The sequence below is a fragment of the Coptis chinensis genome, chromosome 6 (assembly GCF_015680905.1).
Source record: "Coptis chinensis isolate HL-2020 chromosome 6, ASM1568090v1, whole genome shotgun sequence".
In the NCBI taxonomy this organism is placed as follows: Eukaryota; Viridiplantae; Streptophyta; class Magnoliopsida; order Ranunculales; family Ranunculaceae; genus Coptis; species Coptis chinensis.
The window spans coordinates 99590665-99614587 of NC_141461.1; the positions used below are offsets into that span (position 1 = coordinate 99590665).

Sequence of the window (23923 nt, forward strand, 5' to 3'; positions counted from 1 at the left end):
GTTTAGATATGAACAGTGATTATTTATACCTATATACATCGGGTCGTTTCGGTTGGGCGGACCATTTGTTATTTCGTTTCAGGGGTATATTTGATTTTTCATTTATCCGAGCTGTTTTTAATTTCACTTTAAGAGTATATTTGACTTTTCATCTACCTAGTCCTTGTGAATGATTAAAAAAAAAGTTGGCTCAAAGAGTTATTTTTTCACCATATCTGTCATGGAGAGTCACTCTTTGTACATGCATAAACCAACTTGATTTGAAACAAACACGCGAAATTTTGAAAATACATACATAGTGAAACTCATGTATTTGTTTATATGTTTTTTTTTTTGGTAAAGGCTTCATCTCTAACCCAGGTGGTCAGCTTTCAATCTTAGCAATTACCAAAGCAAAATCTATTAATCATCAAAGTTTGTTTAGATTTTAGATCATAATCAAGAGCACGGGTTAACAACCTCCCTTAACTTGAGATGAGAGATCTCTCAAAGAGAGCATTAGTTTAATTTATAAGCTTGGAAATACACCGTCTGTCCATCTGTAAAGGCTTTATATGAGAAAATATGTGAGCGTTGGTCAGCTGGCGAAATTTCAATAGAATGCCAAAGCGAAATATCTCTACATATTTCGGACATTTTTATATGCCGCAGCAACATTTTTTGTCCTATGTGGCGGCTCAAATCTTTGTCTGTTTTCGAGAATCGTGATATTAAAAACTAGGAAGAGTCTCGTTTGCTGACTTTTTGAGACAAAATCGTTTTCAAAGACTCACTCACTGAGTCACACTCAACCGATTTAGGTCAACTTAAAAACCAAAATTGCATCAAATTTAATGCATTTAAGGTAAAATTTCAACTCCCCCTCCTTCAATTACTTCAAATTACATCAATTAGCACAATAAAGTAACAATTTTTATCACTTTTAAACATATTACAGGTACTAAGAACTCTGAAATTTGGCATAATTTGGGTAAACCTGGATTCAAATACATTGAAATGGTTATTCCCAAAACAAAGCAGAAGGAAATCATCAATTGGGATTGTTGTTCCGTATATAGAATTGAATAATAGAGGAAGTAGTAGCTCAATTAGTTCTGGAATGGCTTTAAATTTATTCAAGTTATGTTCTGGTCTTAGAGTACTTGGCTATTTTATGATTCTACTTGTTGGGGCTATTATTGCGGTTTCGTATTATGCTGTTGTTGTTCTTGCTTGGGGTCCAAGGTTACTCCATGGAGGGATGATCTCCGTTTTGGCCTTCTTCATTGTAGCTGTATTCCATGTCTTGGTAATTCAGTATTGTAACTCAATATTTGTATTTACTTTGAATTATGTGTTTACTCTAGATTATGGTGTACTTGCATTTATTGCGTTAATGCTATTTAGTGTTCTTGTTTGTAATATCCCATAGCAACCAAAAACTAATATTGAATTTTTTTTATCAGTACTAATTGTTAGATGACATTGAATGAGATACTAGTTACAAAGAACGTGAATAAGATGGCATAAAGCATCGCATGACAAATTAAGTAGGATTTTTGCATATATTATAAGTGTCTCGTTGTCTGAGAGAGTTGAGAGTGAAAATCTGTACAGTGTATCTTGTATGATTGCTTACAGTAGTATCTGAATCTGAATGTCTTAGCTGTCAAACACCTATCCAGTATGCATTGGACTGATCTACGTAATCCCCTATAGGAGAGGTCATGTCGATGATATTTTTCATATGGAAAATTTTGGAGAGCTCATAACTCATAAGCTTAGGAGATAATTTTACTCAGGGAATTGTCAATTTGTCTTGATGGCCATAAGTTTAAATGTTGAGGTGGATCTATGAACAACCCATGGTCTACCCAGCCACTGCATTATGATAGTTAACATGTGCTAAAATAGTTAATAATTTTTTTTATAGAAATAAGCTAGGGTTAAGCAGACCCCCACCTGTATTAATTAAGAAAATCTAGCATACATAGTTCCTTTCTCATCCTCTTCTACTAAAACAGTTAATAGTTGTTATATTATGATCAATATATTTGACATGACATATTTTGGTTTATGTATTCAGATGACTTATGTAGTTGATGTGACATAGTAGTCTTATTTCTTTACTTATTTGTTTGATGATATGCTCAGAGATGTCTAGGCCCCATATTAAGGGAAGATTTGGTTGATCAGCATTTCTATACTGCTGCTAGTTTATTGTTGTGTTACTTAATAACTTAATGATATTTTTTTTCCATGGCCGTATTATCAATTTGAGCAACTTGAATGAATAATTTTACAATATTTCCATTATTTTTATGCTAGCCATAATAATGTATCTTTGACATTTTGATTCGTACACTGCTTTTACATGAACCGTGATGTTCATTGCCCGTGAATGGAACAAAATAAAAATAGTTTTTCTAAAGCACTTTTGTGTATGTTTTAAAGAGCATTCTTTCTTGCAGCTTGTTTTGTTAACATGGAGCTATTTTATGGTAGTCTTTAGAGATCCTGGTTCTGTTCCTGGAAACTGGAAACCTATTTTGGATGAGGAGAGTATGGAAGCAGGTGGTTCAATGCCATCACAACAGTATGTTTCTGCACAACCTAGTTCCTGTCCCACAGAAGGGATGGAAAGAAGACCATGTGTAAGCTACTGTAGTCGCTGCCAGAATAGCAAGCCACCGCGCTGTCACCATTGTTCTGTTTGTAAGTTTTTCCTGCTTACTTTATATAATTAATATTCCCTTAATCTGTTAGAATGAAAAGATATCTTCTTTTCATTTTCAAAAAACGAACCACAACTCCTGGTACCTCTTAATATCCATGCTTTTGGTAATGCAATTTATAACTTAGTCCATTTTGTTTTGTTAATCTAGCTTAGGGAGACGTCAGTAATTTATGTGTAACCTGTTTATTTGATTGTGTTTCTCATAGGTCAGAGGTGTGTTCTCAAGATGGATCATCACTGTGTTTGGGTTGTGAATTGTGTTGGGGCACGCAACTACAAGTTCTTTCTTCTTTTCCTTGTAAGTGCATGGTTTTTTCCCACTCTTTTTTAAGTATGAAATTTTTTTCATGTTTGTAGAAATTTCTTTGTTTGTTTTATCAAGTTTCTTCTTGTGCAGAAATTGTTGTGGGGAAAGATGCATTTACGGTTTACATTTATTTTCACATAGGTTTTTGTAACTAATGAATTATGAACAGAAGGAAAATAATTGCTTATACCTACGATTGGCACTTAGCGCTTTATATGCTCTAGCCTAGAAGATGTATTTGCAAGTTTGCAGCTGATGCAGTAGTTGTTGATTTTACTAGGGAAAGGTTGAATGTAAAGAACTTTGTATGTTTAAGAGAGGTAAAAAATTAATTGAAGCAAGATAGTGTATGACTTACAGGTGCAACTTGAGCAGAAGAGAAATCACGGGTTTTCATATTTTGGTCTATCTTTCGTAAGAATTGGTAGGTAAGGATGATGCTTCCCCTTGAATTGTAGTTGGTTTGGTTAAAGTGGAGGGGTTCATTTGGAGTGCCATTTAATAGGCCCATTTTGTTCAGAATGAAAGGTGGGGTTTATGAGACAAAACTAACTCTAATATGTTGTATGGTTTGAATGTTTGGTGACCATAAAAAAACATGTTTATAAAATTAGTGTAGCAGAGATGGAGATGAAGGATGAACAGTAGCACTAGTGAAGATAATTAAGGAATGAGTGCATTTGCGACAGAGTGTATGAGTGGTCCCAGTAGGTGATAACATATTGTAAGTCAGTTGAGATGGGTTGACCATTTGCAAAGGAAAATACTAATGCCTAGTTAGGAGTTTCCCATACCTTACATTGACTTCAGTTGTAAGGACACATTTGAGGGAAATTGAGATATCAAACAGAGTAGTGTTGGACAATTGAATTGATTAACGGGACACACACATCCAAACCCTGACATTTATATTAGGTATCTTCCTTTTCCTTATAAAGAAGTAGATCCAGCTCTTTAAAAGGATAAACTCCTGCATTGTTCAACTAGAACCTCATACCTCTTGCACAACAATATATTCTATGCTAGGACCTTTCAGTTCTAATTGTCTAATACATGTTAGAGTGCTTCGTAATGCACTGAAGTCTAGATTTTTTTTTTAAATACAATAAATAAATAAAATACCTCTACAGACACTCAGTCCCCTTCCTGCAACAGCTTTCTGAACTATTTTATATCAGAAAAGTTTGTCATAGAGCACTGGATTTGTGTTAAGTTGTTAGTATATAATATTACTTCAGCTCTGCTCAGAGTTCAATTAGTATATTCTGTGAAACATGGGATCAAAGCTGAGCTAAACCTTTATTGGTGCTAAAATGCCAGACAGGAAGAAATAACTTCAAATACTAGTGTAGTCTTTTCAAGTGTGCATCAAAAGGCTGACATATTAATGCAACCGGATTACCTCAATTTTGTTGCGTAGCTGTATACATTTCTTGAGACAACACTGGACACTGTTGTATTATTGCCACGTTTCATTAAATTCTTCGGAGAAGCAAAGAATCATTCCACCTCCCCAGGCAATCTTGCTATCACTGTTTTGGCTTTTGGTAAATATTGCCTACTCTGGTTCTTTTTACTACTTCAGTACTTGACAGATTTTTGCTTGTTTGGTTCTTGGCATAATATTTTGTTGTTGGTGCAGTTATCAATTTAGCCTTTGGACTGAGCCTTCTTTGTTTCTTGGTTATGCATGCTTCTCTTCTGTCGAGCAACACCACTACGATTGAGGTAAACTTCTTTAGTTGACTTCTCAACTGTAAGTTCATTTACTTCTCTCTTCTGACAGCACACTGTCTCATTTGTGTTCGTCACAACAGTACTAGTTAAAAAAAGAATCGAGATAACAAACACCAGTATTGCAAAGCCATAGTTTTTAAAAACTTTTTAAAACTACTACTTCCAGTCTGCACTACAGTTTAAATTGGTAGAGGGTTTGAAACCTCACTATCGTGAGGATCTGGCTCAAATGTTCCTACAAGGAATTGAGTCAGCAGGTTATATCTCTAATTTTTTTATGGGCTGGACGGTTATTTTGTATTTTCCACCTCTTCATTTGTAAATATTTACCAGGTTTATGAGAAGAAGAGGACAGTCAGGTGGAAGTATGACTTGGGGAGGAGAGAAAATTTCCAGCAGGTGAGAGCAGTCCTTCATTTACTTAATAGTTCTGTGACACTTTCTTTTTCTCAAATTCAGATTTTTGCCTTTCAGGTTTTTGGCAAGAAAAAGGCATACTGGTTCATCCCATTGTTCGCAAAGGAAGATTTAGAGAGCATGCCAGTACTTCAAGGGCTAGATTTTCCTACACGTTCTGATGTTGAGCCATGACGAGTGATTGAGTTCGTTGCCAATTGGCACTTATCATGATGATACTGGACTTGTTTAAGTCCATGGTAATGTTATACATGATAAAGATTGTTTACACTGGGGAGTGAAATTGCAAATCTCCTCCATGTTGTTCAAGTTCTATTTTTCATTTTTCTTATTGTGCATATGAAAATACATGTGGGAAGGTAGGTCGCAGCCCAAGTCTGGGTGATCTCGTCCCAAGATATGTATCGTTTGTTACTAAAGGAGTTTGTTGTGATATTTCCGTTGAATGTTTTAAAACCTGCTAACGCTCTCCTTCATTCCAATGCTTCGATCAAGGACTACTGCAAATTCTCATTCCTTCAACTGCCTACTAGAAAAAGTGTTAGTTCAAGGACTCAAGGAAGGATCATAACTTTCATGGCAAAACATTGTTATAAATATCAAGACAAACACATTGTAATTCAGACATTCAGTAAGCAGCCCCCCTCGGGCACCATGTCAAATTTGTAAGCTATACCTTAAAGTCCTTGGTTACTTTCTTTGGGCTTACACCTTTCAGCCTGTCAATATATCAGCTTCAAGTGTACTTCCTTTTAGACTTTTGAGTATGCTAATATAGTTTATAAACATGCTCTGAGGCTTTCTGGAGAATAATACATGAAACTATCCTCGGTGGAACGTTTTCACCTTAGGAAGACATGACCACTGTAACCAAATTGGTTCAGCTTGCTACAAAGTGAAAGTTGCCGAACAATCTTTACTGGTTGTGAGAATGATGTCGCTCTGATAGTCTGATGAGTCCAGAGTTCGGTCATTTCCTGATGTAAAACCTCATTCAGTTTATTGAAACAAAAAATCCTACCAAGACAACCGAAGCCCTCAAAAGATTTACTTTTACTACATGTTTAAAAAAAAAATTGAGTGAATTGCAAGTGATTTGAGTGAATGGCTTTGTATTTTGCGGTTAAGTTGTCTTCAGAAAATGTTTCATTTCGAGGAATGAAAATTCCATCGAAGTTCACAGTACTAGCAAGAAGCTATCTTAATTCTTAAGAACACTTGTGCAGTTGGCATAAACTTTACCCGGAGTTTTCAGTTGCAACCTTTTTCTTTATACCGATCAGGGCAATATGTTCAAGAAGAAAAGTGGCATATTGTAGCTTGCAGCCATCGTAGGGAACTATTGATGGCTATATGCCACATACAATGTCAGAAAAGGAAGCAACAACAAATAGCTCTGAGTGCAAGCAGGTTCAGTTTGAGAGGTGTAACTGCGTAAGGCTCTAAGAACATGGACTCTTGAACTGGGTTTTGAGCAATTACAATGATGATTACAAGCTATATGTAAGTATTACCCAATTCATTTGAACGCAACTACTGTTTTTAGAGATGCAAACGTCTAGAGAAGGAACTATCTTAGGGTCCAAGTGCTGCGGTATATCAACACACAAAGGAGTTTGGGTGGTAAATAGTTTGTGTTTAGCTCTCCTATGGACGTTCTACAGTTCTACACCTTAAAGGGTATAGCAGAAAAAGAAGGTTAAACCAGTTTGAGATGATGGTTATACTCAAAGTCTGACAACGATGGTTTGATTGTGGGGATTGGGGAACATCTGAACATTTATCTCACATTCTCACGGGTACGATTTATGGTGTGAAGAGGTAGTAAATTATGATCAACTGCTTAATTGAACATACAAAATATGTAACTACTATTTCAAAGAATAAAGGGGCATAAAAGTGCTTCATTGTTGCCATCACTGATTACAGAGTATATTCCTTACAAATGGAATCTGATTCAATGCAATAGTATCAAAGCCGTAGCATGAGTTCAACAAAATAGTAAGAAATGATTCGCATCAAATGTCAATGGAGTTGTGATTATTGATTTAAAAGAAAATGCACACTCGTATCACAACAACCAACATTTAAGAGCTACATCTAAGAACCAACAGTGAGCCACATGATATCGGACCATTACTCAGTGGCTTCCACTTGAGGTGGAGCCTCAGCTTCTTTCAACTTCTCCAGTGCTGAGATGCGATGATCAAGAGATTCCTGAATGCCTCTCACCTAAAAGAACCAAATCGTCAAATATAGTTAGAAGAAACAAAACTCAATATCTCATTCTGCTGCAGGCTAATTCTGTAATATACCATATCTGCAGAGTACTGTTATTCTGTGCTTGCTCAAGTAGAAAACATAAAGCCCATTCCCCCTTGCAATTTATAGCTGAGAACATACTACACAATCTCCACTATTCATCTGACCAGAGCTCATACAGTTTAATGGAGTATTTATAGTGTAGTGTGAGGCTCTGCGACAGAGACTTTTAAGGGAAATCAAGCACAATGCAGCCTTATTCCCACAAAAATTGTTGTATTTTCATCTTTATACAAAAATGAGAACAAATAAAACACAAAATCCAAAATCACTTTATCCAAAACAAACTATCAAAGAGCTCAAGCAACCATGAAATGGGATAGGTTGTGTGAGGAGTGAGGACAGTTTTACCTCTCATGTCTACATTGTGTGTGTGTGCCTGTATTGTGTGTGTGTGTGCCTGTATTGTGTGTGTGTCTGAGAGAGAGAGAGAGAGAGAGGCTGTTAAGGAAGCATATAGTCAAGACAGACTCATTAGCAGCTTCTTTCTTAGGCTCTTAGGTGGAGCAATTCTGGACAGGATTCCAACTGTTGTTACTAAAGGAGACAGGGCTGGCATGCTAACTGCCATAACATAGCATGTAATGGATCCTTTAGGCTCTCCGTCACAGTTCTAGTCGTGACGTTACTACAAAGCTAGCTTTGAGCAGGTTTTGATTCATTACTATGACTTATTTCCAAATATATTCAGCCAGAATGAAATAACTTTTCATGACAAATAGTTACAAAGGACCACATATGCACGATCAGCATTCAAATTATGTTCTTGAAGTCCAAGGAAACATATCTATAAATATGGATTCTCTATTGTTTTGTAGAAGAAACTAATTATGTTTATTTATCAATTGAATCGAAGCTTATTTTATTTGATCTATCTTTTCTATCATCTCTATTGTATTCTAAATCTTTATCTTATTCTTACTTATGTTCTTGTTCATCTAAATTTCTTATCTCTATTCTTTAATTATTTACCATTCAAGATTTCCATATTTCTTCTAAAATACTACTTCGTTCCGATATCCACTCTCACCCCTTCTTTTGATCTCTGTCTCTTGGCTTAATGAAGTTGTTCATCACAGCAACAAAAAACAAAAACAAAACAATAAAAAAGAAAAAGAATAAAAACATTCTTAAAGTTTGTCATTCTCATTCCCCAAAAGCAAAGAATACTTCCCACGTTTAAAGTCAATTCTATAAGCCACACTGAAGGTACCAATCAGATCGTTGTGACTACTAGGGTGAAACATTTTGCTTCTAAATCTTAAATTATCAAGGTATTCCTGGGGTAGTACATAAAGTAACTATCATCAATAGTAATGACAGATCAGCTGTTTCAGAATATATACTCGTAAGTCCGTAGTTTGGTAAGATACAAGATACGGAGCTGGGGGTTCAAATTTTCCCCATCACAATCAACCAATCTTCAGCCATTCTCTTCAAAGTTATTTTCAATCCTAATGATGAGAACATCGTTTTTGTTTCTGATCTCATTCTGAACAATTCTTGGAACTACAGTCTGATTAACACACTTTTCACTCAAGAAACTGCAAATGAGATTTTTAAAATTCAACTAGATCATAACTCTGAGTTTGAACCTTGGATTTGGACAATTGAAAAAAATGGTAGATTCAATGTGAAATCCTCTTATAACTGGTATATGCAACTTTATACTAAAGTTTGGAATATCCTATGCAAAATAAAATCACCTCTGAGGATTCAACTCTTTATTTGGCAAGCACTCCATTCTATTCTTCCCACTAAGCAACTCTTAACTCATCGACATATGGCTACCAATGACATCTGTCCTCACTGTAACCAAGTTCCTGAATCCATTGATCATGCTCTTCTCACTTGTCCTTCCCTAGCACCCACATGGTTCAGTAGTCCACTTTCTCTCTGTATACAATCTCACACAACCTTTATGAATACCTTCCTTAAAATCTCTATGGAAACTCAACCCAAAGATACTACCATTCAAAACTTAACACACTTTGCCAATCTATCTTACTTCATTTGGATGGATAGAAACAAAATCACTTTTAACCAGAACCACAAACCTTTATCCACGATCAACCTTTTAGCTCAATCCATAGCTTCTTTCCTACCATCAAAACCCAAACCTCTGTGTAAATACTATATTCCAAAAACCTTTTTGCCAGAGTTATTTCTTATAACAATTGATGGCGGATATGAGAGTATATCAAGTAATGGTGGTATTGGACTTACCATTTGTAAATGGTCTTGTGACATCTTGTTTGCAGGAAGCAAGCACTGCATAGCATTGGGACCCGAGGAGACGGAATTCCTAGCTCTGTTGTGGGGTTTCGAAAAAGCTTTGGATCTGGATATTAAGATGGTGGTCTTTACATCAGATTGCAAAAGCATGGTTGATGCTGTCAAGTGTCAATGGTCATGTTGCTTGTTCCTCTTGGGAATTAGACGCTCTAAGGTCAAAGATCCAAATTAATCAGGCAGTCTTTTGGGTTTTGTCGTATTGTTTTTTGCTCTAGGAATGAGACTCAGGCTGGTGGTAGAAATGGCACAGACTTGTCTTGTAATGTGACTGTGGTTCCTCTATCTGTTAGTAATGTCTTTCATCGAGTCAAAGAGAGTCTGTATGAAAACTTTGTTGTTACCTGATTATGAATGAATGGATCTTTTTTTTAAAAAAAAGTGTGATAAAGGATTTTATCCAGGAACATTCAATTTAATATTATTCAGACCCTCAAATTTATTTTCAATCCTAGCACTCAAAGTTTGGGGTAAAGCTCAAGTCTGTCTATATAAAAGTATAAAACAACAGAGGGATAATGGTAGGTAGTCTCACCAAGAGTACATTTTTAATCATAAAAAAAGGCTCTTTTAGATAACTAGATAGATATGGAGATTAGCAATGAAACATATGAAAGTTGAATAATGGTTAAAAAGAGAAGTTGAAGTTTAGGCATTCTGTTTTGCCCCATTGTCTATTATCAAGTAACAAAAATAGGAATGGGAAAAAAAGATACCTGTTGAGAAATGGCTTCATGGGCAACCTTATAATCACGATGAAGAACATATAAACCAGCAGCAGAAGCTGTTGCAGCACCAACAAAGAAAGATGCTAGCCTTACTCTCAATACGTAACCCATCTCCTTCCTTCCTTCCTCCTCGTTTCTTTTTTCCTTCCTTATTTTCTAACTCCAAACTGCTGCACGGCAACGCTTTTTTTCTTTTGAGGAAGGCTTATTTTAGAGTTTGCAGACGTACAACGCTTATTTGATTTTGTAATATCAATGGTGAAATATCGGTTTAATGAATTTTTCTTTTGGCGAAATATCGCAAAATATTATTACAGATTTATAGGACCTTTAGAATAAACCCCTTCGAAGACGGCGAGTTTACTAACTAGTTGACAATACTATATCATTTATTCAAAATCCCTATATATCCCACAAGACCCACAATTGTTTATTTTCAAACCAACTCTACTACTCTCACCTGTGTATATGAAGTATGTAATGGCTAAAAATTGCGAAGAGTTAGGTATAATGATTTATCCTCTCATTGGTTTGTACAAAGACTAAGGTATAAGATAGAAGTTAACGAAATAAAGGTTACACGGAGAACACAGCTATTTGGACAAAAATAGCATATGAGCTGCCTTGTGATGTTATCAGGACACTACACACTTTTTTTTCATTGGCTGTATGGTATCAAGAGCTGAAATTCTCTATGTAAGGGTCGATCTTGCACTAACTTCGATCAGATACTTTCGAACTAGCCTTCGTGTCAGATTGAATCTTAAACATTTCATCCAGTCTCTCCCTAATTCCTGATCAAGATTTTCTCTCTTTCATGGTATTGTTTGTGTGTGATATACAACTTGACCGGCCGGATTCCAATTGACATCAGGTCTTGGTCCATTACGGTTATCAAAATGCCTATACAGCAACAGCTATTGCAAGTATCTTGACTCTCGAGAACAATTACTAATCCAACAATTCCTATACAAATATAGCATGTCTCATAGTCTATGGTCAGGTTTACCTCTTGTTTCTAAATTTTTATTGAAAGTTTATCGATCCTTTTGATGATTAATGTTGGAAGACTGAGGAAATACTAGAGAGTTGAGATATCTAAATTATAGATGGGGATTCCATGAAAAGGAAATTATGTGAATCACATGTACTTGTAATACATGGTCTCTACTCACCATTTTAAGGGTGATTTGAAACTATGTCATATACTAAGCAAAATGGCAAAATGGCCATTGTATTGAAGTATTGAAGTAGATTTACTTAACAGACCAAACGACAAAGATAGTACAAATGTACAATATCTTATTCTCTAATCAATTTATGTCATCTCTCATTTTTCCTCCCTCTTGATGAACTGCTTTTCATGTACTTTGTCACAATTAATTAATTGACTGTCCGGAATGGTTTAGTGTATGTTGCGCAATTGTTGGACGCTCTCATCTCCTTATAGTCATACTGTATATCCCTTTGCATTAAAGATCTGCTGAAGTCCTTAAATTGTCGTAGCTAATACGCCAAAGCAAAGTACCAAGGACCAATTCCCCACAAGGCTAATTTGATAGCAGAGTATGGAGTTTTGTGAATGTTTTACCTTCTCAAAATATACTGTTAAGTTGGGGAATATGGTTCTTCAAGTTTGGCTTTATTCTAAATTAAATTCATAAAAATCCAACCCTGGGGTAGCTTGTGAAGTTCTTAATTCTTACTCCATCTAGTGTGGAACAAACCGTTATCGAACCATGTCGTAATTTGTAGTTCTTACCTGCCATTTGCCATAGCTTACGTAATTGAATATAGGTCCCTTCACACCATCCTTTAAAGATTTGGAAAAACTCCACTGTATTGGTAATTAGGTAGAACACTGTCCAAACTAAAGGATTTGCATCCCCAGAATTGTTAACTGAACTTCAATCACGGAACCCCCTAGTTCAACCATGCGTTCTGTGCTTGAATATACTCCACGCCCCTAGACGTAGAATTATGTACCTCCTCACGCGTCACATCAGGCTGATGTGCCGTGGCGCGACGTTAGTTAGTGACATTGTGTGGTGTGAAGAAGCAAAAGTTCAGCAGATGTCTCAGTGAGTATCGACTAATTCCCTAAATGCCGAATTTGTAGATAGATGAACTCAAGATCAACATTCAACTACTAATTTTGAAATTAGGGGATGAGGTATCCCATACATTAAAAACTATAGGTGATAGGTAAAAATAGTTAACAGAGAGTTTATTCTTGATGTAGTGATACAGTGTGCTTTAGGTAAATACTAATTTATATTCAAGACTTGCATGTAGTAATCCTATATATTTGCTAGGCTAGATATCGTCATTTGTTCTTCATAGGTTCAACCACCAACTACCCCTTCTCTTTTGCCAACAAACCATTTTAATGACAATGAATTCATTTATCTGCTAGCCGCTACTGCCTGTCAAAAACTCACCCATATTGACACAATATTCCCTCACTATCTCCACCCCCCCCTTCCACCCCTTCACCCTACCACCACACCCAAAGTCCTAGCTTTAAAGACAAAGCACTCACTCACACGCTTTATGATTAATGAAGCCTTGCTATTTTGTTGTCAAGGGGAGCAGTGCAATGTGGGGATGCATTCTATGAATATTTCTAGCTTCCACAGTTAGAATAAAAACCCAAGTTTTGCTTCATTGGGTGGTATACACTCTCTGAATATCTAAATTAATCATATAACCAAGTCTTCTGATAGACACTCTGTCCATCAACTAGATTTGGTTGTGTTATACCACTTGGGTGCCTTCATAATAAGACCTTTGCAAAAGTTGCAACTGACCAAGTGAAAGCTGCAACGTTCTTGTTAGTCGGGAATGTTGGTTCTTCAAATGGAAGTGAAGGGTAGGACAATATCAGTGTTGATGTTAGTAGGGAGATTTGTAAATGAAGTTGTGAGCTTCATAGTCTTCTCTGTTCTCGACATTCTTGATATCACTCTTTGTGTTGTCTTTAAGGTACTTGATTTCTTCATGGAGGGTGAATGGAAACCATGTTATTGTTCATCACCCAAAGAAGCCATTAAAAGTAGTGGTAAGATATTACTATCTGAACAAGGACAGTCGAAAATAGTGTCCCTTAGTTCAAGTAATAAGTTGCAACTAGAGGATATATCAGACACTCTATACACTCGGCCTTCATTTGTTTCGGATATATGGAAGTCCACGGCGAAGGAGCTGAAGAAGTTAAAGTTGGCAGGGACATCAAGGATCCGGTCTCACAAGAAGGTTAAGAATGATGGCACAATAAGATCAACTTTCACAGTTAATTCTACCATTATTGAGATGCTGCAAGGGAAGAGTGGAAGGCCAGAATCTCATGCCATTCCAAGATGGTCTGACTGTGATTGCAACACTTGCAATTCCTGGAGCTCTTCTTGCAAGGACAGTCTCTTTGTGAAAATTGAAGGAGGCAAAGGTAATTTATAAAAACAAAGCCAAAGAACAAATAAACAGTAACTAGAACATTTTCAAGGATTTTGTATTTTGCACATGATGGTACTAATCTTGTGATTGGAACTGTAGGTAATGTGTGTGAAGATGTGTTATTCATCCACGGATTCATCTCTTCATCTGCATTTTGGACCGAAACGCTCTTCCCCAACTTTTCCGATGATACAAAATCATCATATAGATTGATTGCTATAGATTTATTAGGTTTTGGAAGGAGCCCCAAGCCAAAAGACTCACTCTACACATTAAGAGAGCACATTGACATGATCGACCGCGTTCTTGATCAACACAAAGTGAAGTCATTTCATATAGTAGCACATTCATTAGGCAGTATTTTGGCCCTTGCTATGGCAGCTAGATATCCCGGAGCTATAAAGTCATTAACAATACTTGCACCGGTAAGTTTTCATTTTCTCATATAATTCATGTAATTAATCAAGGGTTTAACACATGGTTTATGAATAACGTTGCAGCCATATTTCCCGGTTCCTAAGGGAGAACAACCGACGCAATACGTAATGCGAAGAGTTGCACCACGACGAGTGTGGCCGATAATGACTTTCGGCTCATCACTAGCTTGTTGGTACGAACACATCAACCGAACTGCCTGCTTGTTGGTCTCCAAGAACCACCGGACTTGGGAGTTTCTCACCAAACTTATCACTAGAAACAGGTAATCCAATCTTAACAACAACAAAAAAACTATAATATTATGGTTACGTCAATAAAAGCCCCTTTGATTATGTTATGTATTAGATCACGAGGAAATGATGTGGTGCCCTGACTTTATTTGATGGAAACTTTAGTTAGGTATTGATGTTAATGGATAATATGCCCATAGGCCCTTAGAATGTATTTATTATTAGTCAGTATGACATTTAGTGACACCCCAGCCATGAAAATTTTCTGCAATACTGTTGTATTGCTAGGTGGAACATCTCACCAGAAATCCAGACTAATGTTTAAATGCCTTTTCCATCTAGCTAGTAATTAATACAAGCCCACTATTGCTTCATATAATGATATGCACTTCAATGTATAGAGTCAGTTTCTGGTAGTCAACTTAGAAGTGCTCTTTTCCATGACTCCCAACATCACGAAAAACTCTTATTGGGCACAGTTGGCGATCATTGATCAAATGACTCAGTAAGGTATAACAGTTTACCATCCTTGTACCTACCATGAAGAGTCGTCATGGACCATTGTACTCAAAATTTACTTCTTTATAAGGTTTAGATTGGGCTAACACAGTGCCAATATCCTCGTTTGTGCACTTCCCGTTCACCACGTACAATAGACTAAGGTCATATTTATGTAGAACTAGAGGTACAATTGTACAAAAGTACTAATCCAATTAATGGTCGCCTTTACGGTTACCTGACTGCTTCTGCAACCCTCTTAACTCGAGCATTTCCTCCGAACTTCCTTTCTGCATTACACATTTACACCATCTTCAAGTCTCACACATGCTTCTAAAACCAAAAGAACTAAGAATTGATATTTTACACATAAGATGACTGTTTTTCATTTCTTATATGGGTTAAGTAGTATTACCCCCACTAGATGAGCCAATTAGGATTCTCCCAATTAGATGGGAAATTAGGGTCTCCCCCTACACACACGGTAATTTGGATTGATCGTTAATTTTCAAATCAAACAACTGAAAATGACACAAATATCCTCATTATTTTCAAAAAGAAAATGTTCAATTTTCATTAAGTGGGGGCAATTGTGTCATTTCCAGTCATTTTATTTAAAAGTTAACAGTCAAACCAAATTGACCGTGTGTTTGCGGAGAGACCCTAATTTCCCATCTAATAAGGAAAATCCTAATTGGCTCATCTAGTAGGGGGTAATACTACTTAACCCTTCTTATATTACTGTTTCTTTCCTTAAAACGATGATAAAATTTAGACAAACGGGGTACTAAAACTAGTTATAATTGAGTATCGCATCGTCAGTTCTCGTAGGATGTATATAATTAAGTATGCCAATCCTCAGTATGATCATTAGTTATTATTATTGCTATGTTTCTTGAAAAGAAAATACCACCAAAGCCAATTTAAATTTAGAGCTAAAACATTTTAAGGTGCAAACTGCAAAGTTTTTGTCGACCTGATATACATTCATCCAACTGTTTCAATCAATATGTTCAATAAATCTGAATCTGCTGAATCCCAATCCCAAAGGAGCCCCACATTTTAAATGGTAATGGATCACCTGTACAAGGTGCCGACTATGCATAAGAACTAATAGATTTTCTAATGAATTTAGTCAACTCAAGAAAAATCTATATTATACATTAAGGTTGACAGTTGGTCATTCTGTTGTTGAAAGTTCCCACATTGAAGTAGATTGCCATTCCACTTGGTTGGTCACCGGATCTCTTTGGTTGGACTTAGTTGTCAAATTAGTGGTCCAGCTGCCTCCCCTTTCTCCTGCAGTCCATGTTCATTAAAGAGTCGCTTTCTTAGTAATTATGCTGTTCACAGGTGCCACTGTGCCAGTCCTTGAATGCAAAGCCGGATCAACGTGGCTCTGGGTGAGAAGGAAAGGCCCCCTCTGTCACTATTTTTTATGATACAGTAGTAGAATTTCGTACAATGACCAGATTCGTTTTCTTTGGTCCTGGCTATTCATATAATCATGTGCCAAGAGATAATCCAGTTGGGAAAAAAAAAAATAATAACAACCACAAAAACTGTAGTAAAAATCTTAGCGAGTTGGAAAAATTCTGTAACCGTTCTCTTTTCTTATTATGTGAACTGCATATTGCTAATCAGTGCTAAGTTTTTGAAACAGGGTCAGAACATTCTTGGTGGATGCATTCTTCTGCCATACACATACTGCTGCATGGCATACGTTACATAACATCATCTGTGGAACTGCTGGAAAAGTCGATAGATACTTGGATGCAGTAAGTAACCAGTTAAAATGCCAAGTGACTATCTTTCATGGTATGGATGACAAGCTTTTACCAGTAGAATGCAGCTATGCCATGCAATCCAGAATCCCTCGAGCTACATTGAAGGTTATAGAGAACACAGATCACCTTACCATTGTGGTAGGAAGACAGAAAGTTTTTGCCAGAGAACTGGAGGAGATTTGGAAGAAATCAAGCTGATAAGATCCATAACGAAAAAACTATCTACTACAATACTTTACCAAAACAAAAAATCCCTCTCTGAGATACAGAAAAGGAAGAGAGGTTCAGTTAGTCCTTGTGAAATTTTACAGTGTGTAATCTTTGGTAATAATTATGTAAGTTAAGAATGATTTTTTTTTTTTTCTTCATCTTCTTCTTCCTTTTTCCCCTCTAGGAAACAGATTAATAATACCTCAAAGTGTTAACTGTTAAATCTGCAAATATGTAGACTAAGTGAGCATGTATATTACTACTTTGTTTCATTTTACTGAGTGCTTCTGCATCATAGATCGATATCTCATCTGAGACACCTATCTAGACCACAAACAAGTGAGGTTTTAATCTTTAAAATCATTGTACCTTTTGTGTGCTTAAATTCAAGCTTTTGAGGTATTCATGTGCAGTCAGTAACAAATAAACATTATATAATGTGACTTCATTCCGCAAAAATGAGTGAACATGGATTGATTTTTGTATACAAAAGAAAGATACAGATTACAACAAACTATATGAAAAATGACTGACAGATTAGAATCTGGTATGCCATACAGCTGCATCACCCTCCCCACAGCGCTGGTGAACCTCCTCCATTCTCTCCACTGACTTGCAAATGCCACTGCAACTCCAATCAAATGATGCAGCACAGGGGTTCCCTGCCTGAGCCTTCAGCTCACAATCTGTCAGAAACAACAACATACAAAAAATGGGTGACAGTTCTTTGAAGAAACTTTGATACTGATAAAAGAAGGCTAGTTGTTCACTTGTTAGACCAGATGTGCAAGACAATAGAACAGCTGCTTAAAAACTAAGCTGAAACAACTAACAAGTTGTCATCTCAATCAATTTCAATTCATACTGATTAAAAAAGGTTCCGGGAAAAAAGAAAAAGAAGGTATTTCAAGCTAAATGCATTGAATTGTAAAGTATTCAGAAAGAATAACTAAAAATTGGTAGATAAAACATAAAAGTTAACAAACTAAAAATGAGTTTGAAGGCAAAAGAGACACTTCGCATATATATATATGGTGAGTAGAGCATATCCACAAAAATTTGGTTTCAATTCATTTTCTACGTATGTACTTCTAAGAGCGGGAATGTATGTATGTTTTATCGACAGAATAAAATAACTATTAATAATATAATAATGACTACAAAGATTACAATGGTCAAGGGTCCAAGTAGCAAGAAACTACTCGACGTCACTCAAGCTCCCCCAAGACCCCAAGTTACAATAGAATGATAGACCAATAGTTCACTCATCTTACAAGCGCATCCCAACTGCACATATATCTATTAATTTGGCACCCCTTAAAATGGGCTACCACATGCCCCCAATCAAAGAGACACTCTATTACCTCCTCTATCAACCTATGCTTGTCCATTTCTTTGTGCTCAAAGATCCTCAAATTTCTTTCATATGTCCCATACGAAAGTGTCTGGAAAATGATCCACAAGCCATTTTCCTTAGTCGAAGACTCAAAGAGTGGACCCAAAATGATTTTCTTACCCAAAGCAACCTTGATATTTGACATGGGACCCAAGAATGTTGAAAGATGGGTACAATGTTGTCCAAATTCCAAAGACGAAGGGGCAAGTGGAGAAGGTGATCCACATTTGCTTCCACCACTTTGCAACATGTGCACACATCATCAAAATTCATGCCCCTCCGCTTCAAGTTATAAATAGTTTGAATCCTACCCAAATAGGCTCTCCCCAACGAAACAAAGCAGCTCTAAACAGGATACAAAATTTCCAAATACGCTTATAAGGAAATTAGAGATTCCTCTTGTTTTCCTCTAGCACCACTGAAGTGTATTCCTTACCCAGAACTTGTTTTCACCGTAAAAGCATATCATTATATATTTATATCCCACACCCAGTCTTTTATCCACCACTCAAAAGTTACCACGCATTCCGAAATTTCATATAAGAAATCTCATATTTTCCAATCTCACCATCAGTAAGTCCCCTCCTAAACCTCACATTCCATTCCACGCCATTAGCACCTCTCTCCATACAATCTTCAATGTGTTTTTTAGAAGTATGGAAACTTGGTAATCTTACGCTTTAAAGGGGAAAGTTCAAGATATAGGAAGCATATAGAGAGAGGGATGGGAAACATTTGCCATCCTCAAGAACTTTCAAGGAGAAACATTTTTAAAAAGTTAACCTAGGAAAGGCGTCAGAGAATTTTCACACGTTTATAACAAAATGATGAAATCAAAGATTTTTCACCAATTCAATTTCATACAGAACATATTATAATTGTAACAAAATCTTACAGTGACTGCTGCATTCTCTTATCTAGGAGAATGCTCATTGCACACCATTGATTGTGCAACAAAAGGCACAAAAATACAAATCTTTGCATCTCAATGCAAAGATGAACTCCAGATTCTCCTATCTAGGACACTGCCGAATGCACACTTACTGATTGTGATTGTGCACAAATCACAATGCATCTCAGTGCTAAGGTAACCGCGCATTCTCTACCCAATGACCATAGATTTGTGCATCAAGAAGCACAACAGAACCAACATCTCAACACACAATCAATGGTGTGCATTCGGCATATCTTTAATTGGTCTTCCAAAGAAGGTCCCCATCAGAATTATACTTCAGTTTCCCAAGAGGACACAAATGACTTTATAACCTTTTATGGCGGAAGTCAAGTCCTTGAATTGAAACTTTGAACTTGAAGACATGAATACTTGTGTTAACACAGTGCCATGCGTATTGCAACCTATTTTCTTAATCGAGCTTGTACAGAACCAAAGGAGAAGATATGATCGATTTGATGATCTTACCAGGTGGAGTTCCACAACAGAGTGTACGATCATCAATATGCTCAACATTTAGACCAATGAACCAAGAGCCCAAAGAGACATCTTCATTCATTATCTGTGGAGTATGTGCCTGCCAGAGAAAGCATCATTGCATCTAAAAAAGTTTTAGCCTTCAGGATCCTGTTGATAAAGGAAATAATGTTATGGAGATCAAGCTTACGGTTAACTGATATATAGGTAGCTAAATCTTTAGAAAGTACGCAAACTGCCCTGCTTTCGTGCCTGAAATACTTATTTCCCTCAACACCAAATTTCCAGTATTCTGGTTCATGGTACTTCACACTTCTGCAAAATAAAGGCATCATTCTATTCAGCATGTCTATTGAAACATAAATATAACATAGACAGAGATATTATAATGAGATTTACAAATGGGAAAAGATTGCTGAATTTACTTTTTAAATTTATTTTGGAGAATGACATTGGAAATTTTGTTTGTAGTGCAATCAACTGTTTGTATTTCGTATATATTTGGTTAGCATGTAATCTTGGTTTGTTTTGGTTGATTTTCTCTTTGTATTACTGAAAAATCTGAGGGAGGAAAGGATTTCCAGCCGTAAGTGTTAACTTAAGAAATTAATGCAGATAGGGGTCTGCAAAAAAACAACAACAAAAATAAAAATCAGTTTTCGAATGAGAGAAAAACAAAAATTCTTCACCAATTACCAATATTTTGATTATTTTCCCATTAATCAAAGAAACTCTAAATAAACTTTGATCTCTACTGGAAAGTAATTACATGATTCAGTGGTTTACTTTTGTGCTAGGACAGGACCAGACTTCATGCATCCCATGTAGACACGGGCTTTTGACCTATGGCGTGCCAGAGTTGATCCTAAGACACCTGTCATACATTATGAACAAGTAAATTCTCCACTTTTATGCTCATTCATTTTGTTCCAAAATTTCAGATATGGATAACAATGTAAAACCACTTACCAGGATTGACATGCACATCGTCATCAACTTTAACATAAAAATCAGCATCCCACTGTTGCACAGCTGTGGAGAAGTATATTTGGGTCTTTGATGGCAACTTCATTGGGTATCCTTCGACATGGTCCTGCAGGATAAATATTCCTTATATGCATTGACATGTAAGATGAACAAAATGATAGAAGCAAAATCGTGTATTGTATCAGACTTCTCGAAAATGAAAGGCTAAACCAACCAGTCTCAAAAAATCATGATGCTGCTCTTCTTCTGCATCAATGGCACGATCCAAGACACCACCTGGGGTTGCACTAGAGTGAGAAAAACAGATGTATCATATTCTGTTGTAAACATTAACAAAGCATGTAGATCGTGTCATAGCTTTCAGCCAAATTATACTACCTGTGGCCAATAACAAACCGCATTAAATTCCCTTTAGATTCTCCAACTTTCTTAATTCTTCTCCTAGCCATAATATAAGGACAAATTTCATAAATAAATGAAAATTGAAACGATTATCCCAACATCAGATGTATTAACAAACAGGCACAGAGTAGATAGTACATGAGTTGAAAGTTTATATTCATTGTACCTAGTGGCATCCAAGTCTGTCTGATAGAATCTCTCGTTTTCTGCTGCTGAACGCTGTCATGATTCCCATAACAAAGAAAACTTTTTGTCTTTCTTCAGATTGTTCGGTCCTTAGCTTTGAAACCATAGCAGATAAGCCATGATTGTTTGCTTTCGCAGCTCTAGCGGTGGCTAGCCGCATCTCCAACGGCGAGATTGTCTTATCTAAATTCCTGATTGTTGTCAAGTGCATGTGTAAAAATATATTATATACATCTCAAATTCTAATGTCACCAAATTTTTTCTGGAGATAATTTAAATTGAAACATTAAAAAAGGATATGAGGAATTAAACAGGTAGGGTTGTCTCGTAGAAACCACAAATTACTAGGAGGAATATAGAACGTTACATGATTACATTATGTGTTTGTGACACTTGATCGAGAATTTCCCCTGGATGAATTGAAGTTTCCTATAAAAGACCAAGTATGTTAGTACATGCATCGAAGCTTGAATGGGGAAATGTTTCCTACGAGCTACAGAGCTAGGACTTGCCTTCTTTTCACAATTAATTGCTGGAAGCAGTTCTCTCCTTTGACTTGAATTTATGGATGAAGCCTTTTCATCTAGTTCAACTGGATCAGGAAAATCCCATAATCTACACAAGACAAAGAATAGTCATCAAAATCCATTTGGTTAAAAACAATATACAAGTAAGAGGTGCCTTTTGATAAAAAAATTAAAATAAAATGCAAACATGCCTAAAAATTATTTGTGGGTGATACAATGAACCAAACTTATAATTTGCACCATGAACCTAAAACTGCATTCTATTACTTTCCTGAGTACTAAAGTCTATATCTCTCCATGTCATAAAAAATATATGCATAGGCGCATAGCTCGGTTGTCTATACATGCAGAGTTGCTAACCCAACATGCGGATTGAGTTACTTAACACCTTGGAAGCACTAAAGCCCATGGTAAGAGTATGATTCACATGTATGTATTACTTTGCAGAACAGTCTGAGTTCCAATGAAATTAAGCTCTTGAAGCTGAACTGTTTACCGTGTTAAGGTGCAAAAGTAGTCAAGGAAAGATTCCTGACCAAATTTTACACTTCATGTTCCCATTCTATGCCATAAAACAGGGACTATCTGTCAACTTCTAGAGTTGAGTAAGAAACTCCAAACCTAGTGTCCTGGTGATGGAAGCGAAAATAGACTCTTAACTCCTGCTAGATGTTGCTTTAGTTATTCATTCAATAGTTTGTTAATAAGGCTCCAAAACCTATTTATCACACTCCAGGTCATGAAGTTTAGTTTAGTCGTCCTCCAGCAATCGGAACTCAGTCCAAAAGTGGTCGAATGGTAAACTCACCTAAATCTTTTGAAAAACACCTTTGATCTTCTAGGACTAAATTACAAGTCAAATAAGTTGGTTTTTATATCTCACCAATGTGGTCAGAAGAATGTGTATAAATTAACAATAATTACTCTCAGAATTGAAAACCAAAGGCAAAGAAGTCATTGCGGCCTATTCCTTAATGAGCACTATAGTTTCACAAAACCAAAGCTCCCTTCTACTACTACTACTAAAGCAACACAAAGGAGACATAATCTAGATATTATCATTAAACAAATGTATTACAACAGATAATGCAATAGCCCAGCAAGAAAACTCAACAAATGAAAATTGGCATTATACATCAAAATGTAAACTTTCACCAATACCCAAATACCCATTTAGCTAAAACTGCAAGAACTAGTGACATATAAAGTAAATATAAGATAGACACTGTAAAGCTAGTTGTCATTTAGTAGATCCAGAGAGAGAGAGAAAGAAAGGAAGAAGGACCTGTTAATGAGTAGAGCACCTAAGCAGAAGCTAGAAATGCATAATAAAGAAACCCATCTCGTTGAAACTCCACCTCCTCCTCCTCCCTTTTGGTGTCTATGCCCAGGCATCAGACCAATTTACGTACACTACTAATAATGGTGTCTTCTCTTTTCCTCAAAGTACAACTACTACTACTACTGGTTCAGATACTCATCATCATCATAACTTAGGAATGAAGCCTTTTCTTTCATATTTTAATAAGTATGAGGCAAAAGGTTGCTGACATGGATGTGAAAAGTGAACACTTTAAAACAGCTAAAAACAAAACAACGTCTCTCTGCAAAGTTCGAGACATATTATGATTGTTGTGCACGTGAAACGAATGATATTTTGCTGTAAAATATCAAGAAATTTCTATGTTATGTACTGTTTCATATGCCACATTTATGGTGGTGGCAATTTGACGGCAAACATGTTGATGTTGTGGTCGTCGCTGTTGTTTAGGCTTTGGATTTTTGTTTGTGGGAGCATGCAGAAGCCACAAGCTACTGTCAATACTGGTTGCTATAGTGATTAGCGACTACAACAAAACAA

General features: G+C 36.3%; 3 protein-coding genes and 1 pseudogene across 6 annotated transcripts; 2 read left to right on the plus strand and 2 right to left on the minus strand.

Moving 5' to 3' along the window:
• The first annotated feature begins 695 nt into the window (after positions 1–695).
• Positions 696–5614, plus strand: LOC147496094 (DHHC-type zinc finger family protein). Of its 2 annotated transcripts, XM_086564864.1 has the most exons (8): positions 696–844; positions 938–1288; positions 2451–2694; positions 2923–3014; positions 4444–4570; positions 4666–4751; positions 5094–5159; positions 5235–5614. In XM_086564864.1, exons 2-8 carry the CDS (start codon positions 1100–1102, stop codon positions 5349–5351), a joined length of 921 nt encoding a protein of 306 aa, XP_086420990.1. In that variant the 5' UTR covers positions 696–844; positions 938–1099; the 3' UTR covers positions 5352–5614. The 2 variants fall into 2 exon arrangements, with proteins under 2 accessions (XP_086420990.1, XP_086420991.1); XM_086564865.1 differs by lacking the exon at positions 696–844 and having other exon boundaries at positions 874–1288.
• A 1410-nt stretch (positions 5615–7024) lies between these two features.
• LOC147496095 (ABC transporter A family protein) lies at positions 7025–10696 on the minus strand. Its single transcript, XM_086564866.1, has 2 exons — positions 10508–10696; positions 7025–7409 (listed from the first exon to the last, which is right to left on the minus strand). Exons 1-2 carry the CDS (start codon positions 10628–10630, stop codon positions 7314–7316), a joined length of 219 nt encoding a protein of 72 aa, XP_086420992.1. The 5' UTR covers positions 10631–10696; the 3' UTR covers positions 7025–7313.
• A 2207-nt stretch (positions 10697–12903) lies between these two features.
• Positions 12904–17412, plus strand: LOC147496096 (putative lysophospholipase BODYGUARD 3). Of its 2 annotated transcripts, none has more exons than XM_086564868.1 (4): positions 12904–13964; positions 14072–14397; positions 14473–14672; positions 16492–17412. In XM_086564868.1, the coding sequence occupies exons 1-4, from the start codon at positions 13364–13366 to the stop codon at positions 16511–16513; spliced, it is 1149 nt and encodes a 382-aa protein (XP_086420994.1). In that variant the 5' UTR covers positions 12904–13363; the 3' UTR covers positions 16514–17412. The 2 variants fall into 2 exon arrangements, with proteins under 2 accessions (XP_086420994.1, XP_086420993.1); XM_086564867.1 differs by having other exon boundaries at positions 12913–13964; positions 16802–17412.
• Positions 16669–23808, minus strand: LOC147496097 (beta-1,6-galactosyltransferase GALT31A-like; annotated as a pseudogene). The gene is made up of 11 exons (XR_015197970.1): positions 23348–23808; positions 22048–22150; positions 21903–21964; positions 21516–21726; positions 21326–21388; positions 21162–21234; positions 20930–21053; positions 20747–20834; positions 20133–20275; positions 19952–20047; positions 16669–17821 (listed from the first exon to the last, which is right to left on the minus strand). The product of XR_015197970.1 is annotated as a beta-1,6-galactosyltransferase GALT31A-like (transcript).
• Positions 23809–23923: the final 115 nt, after the last annotated feature.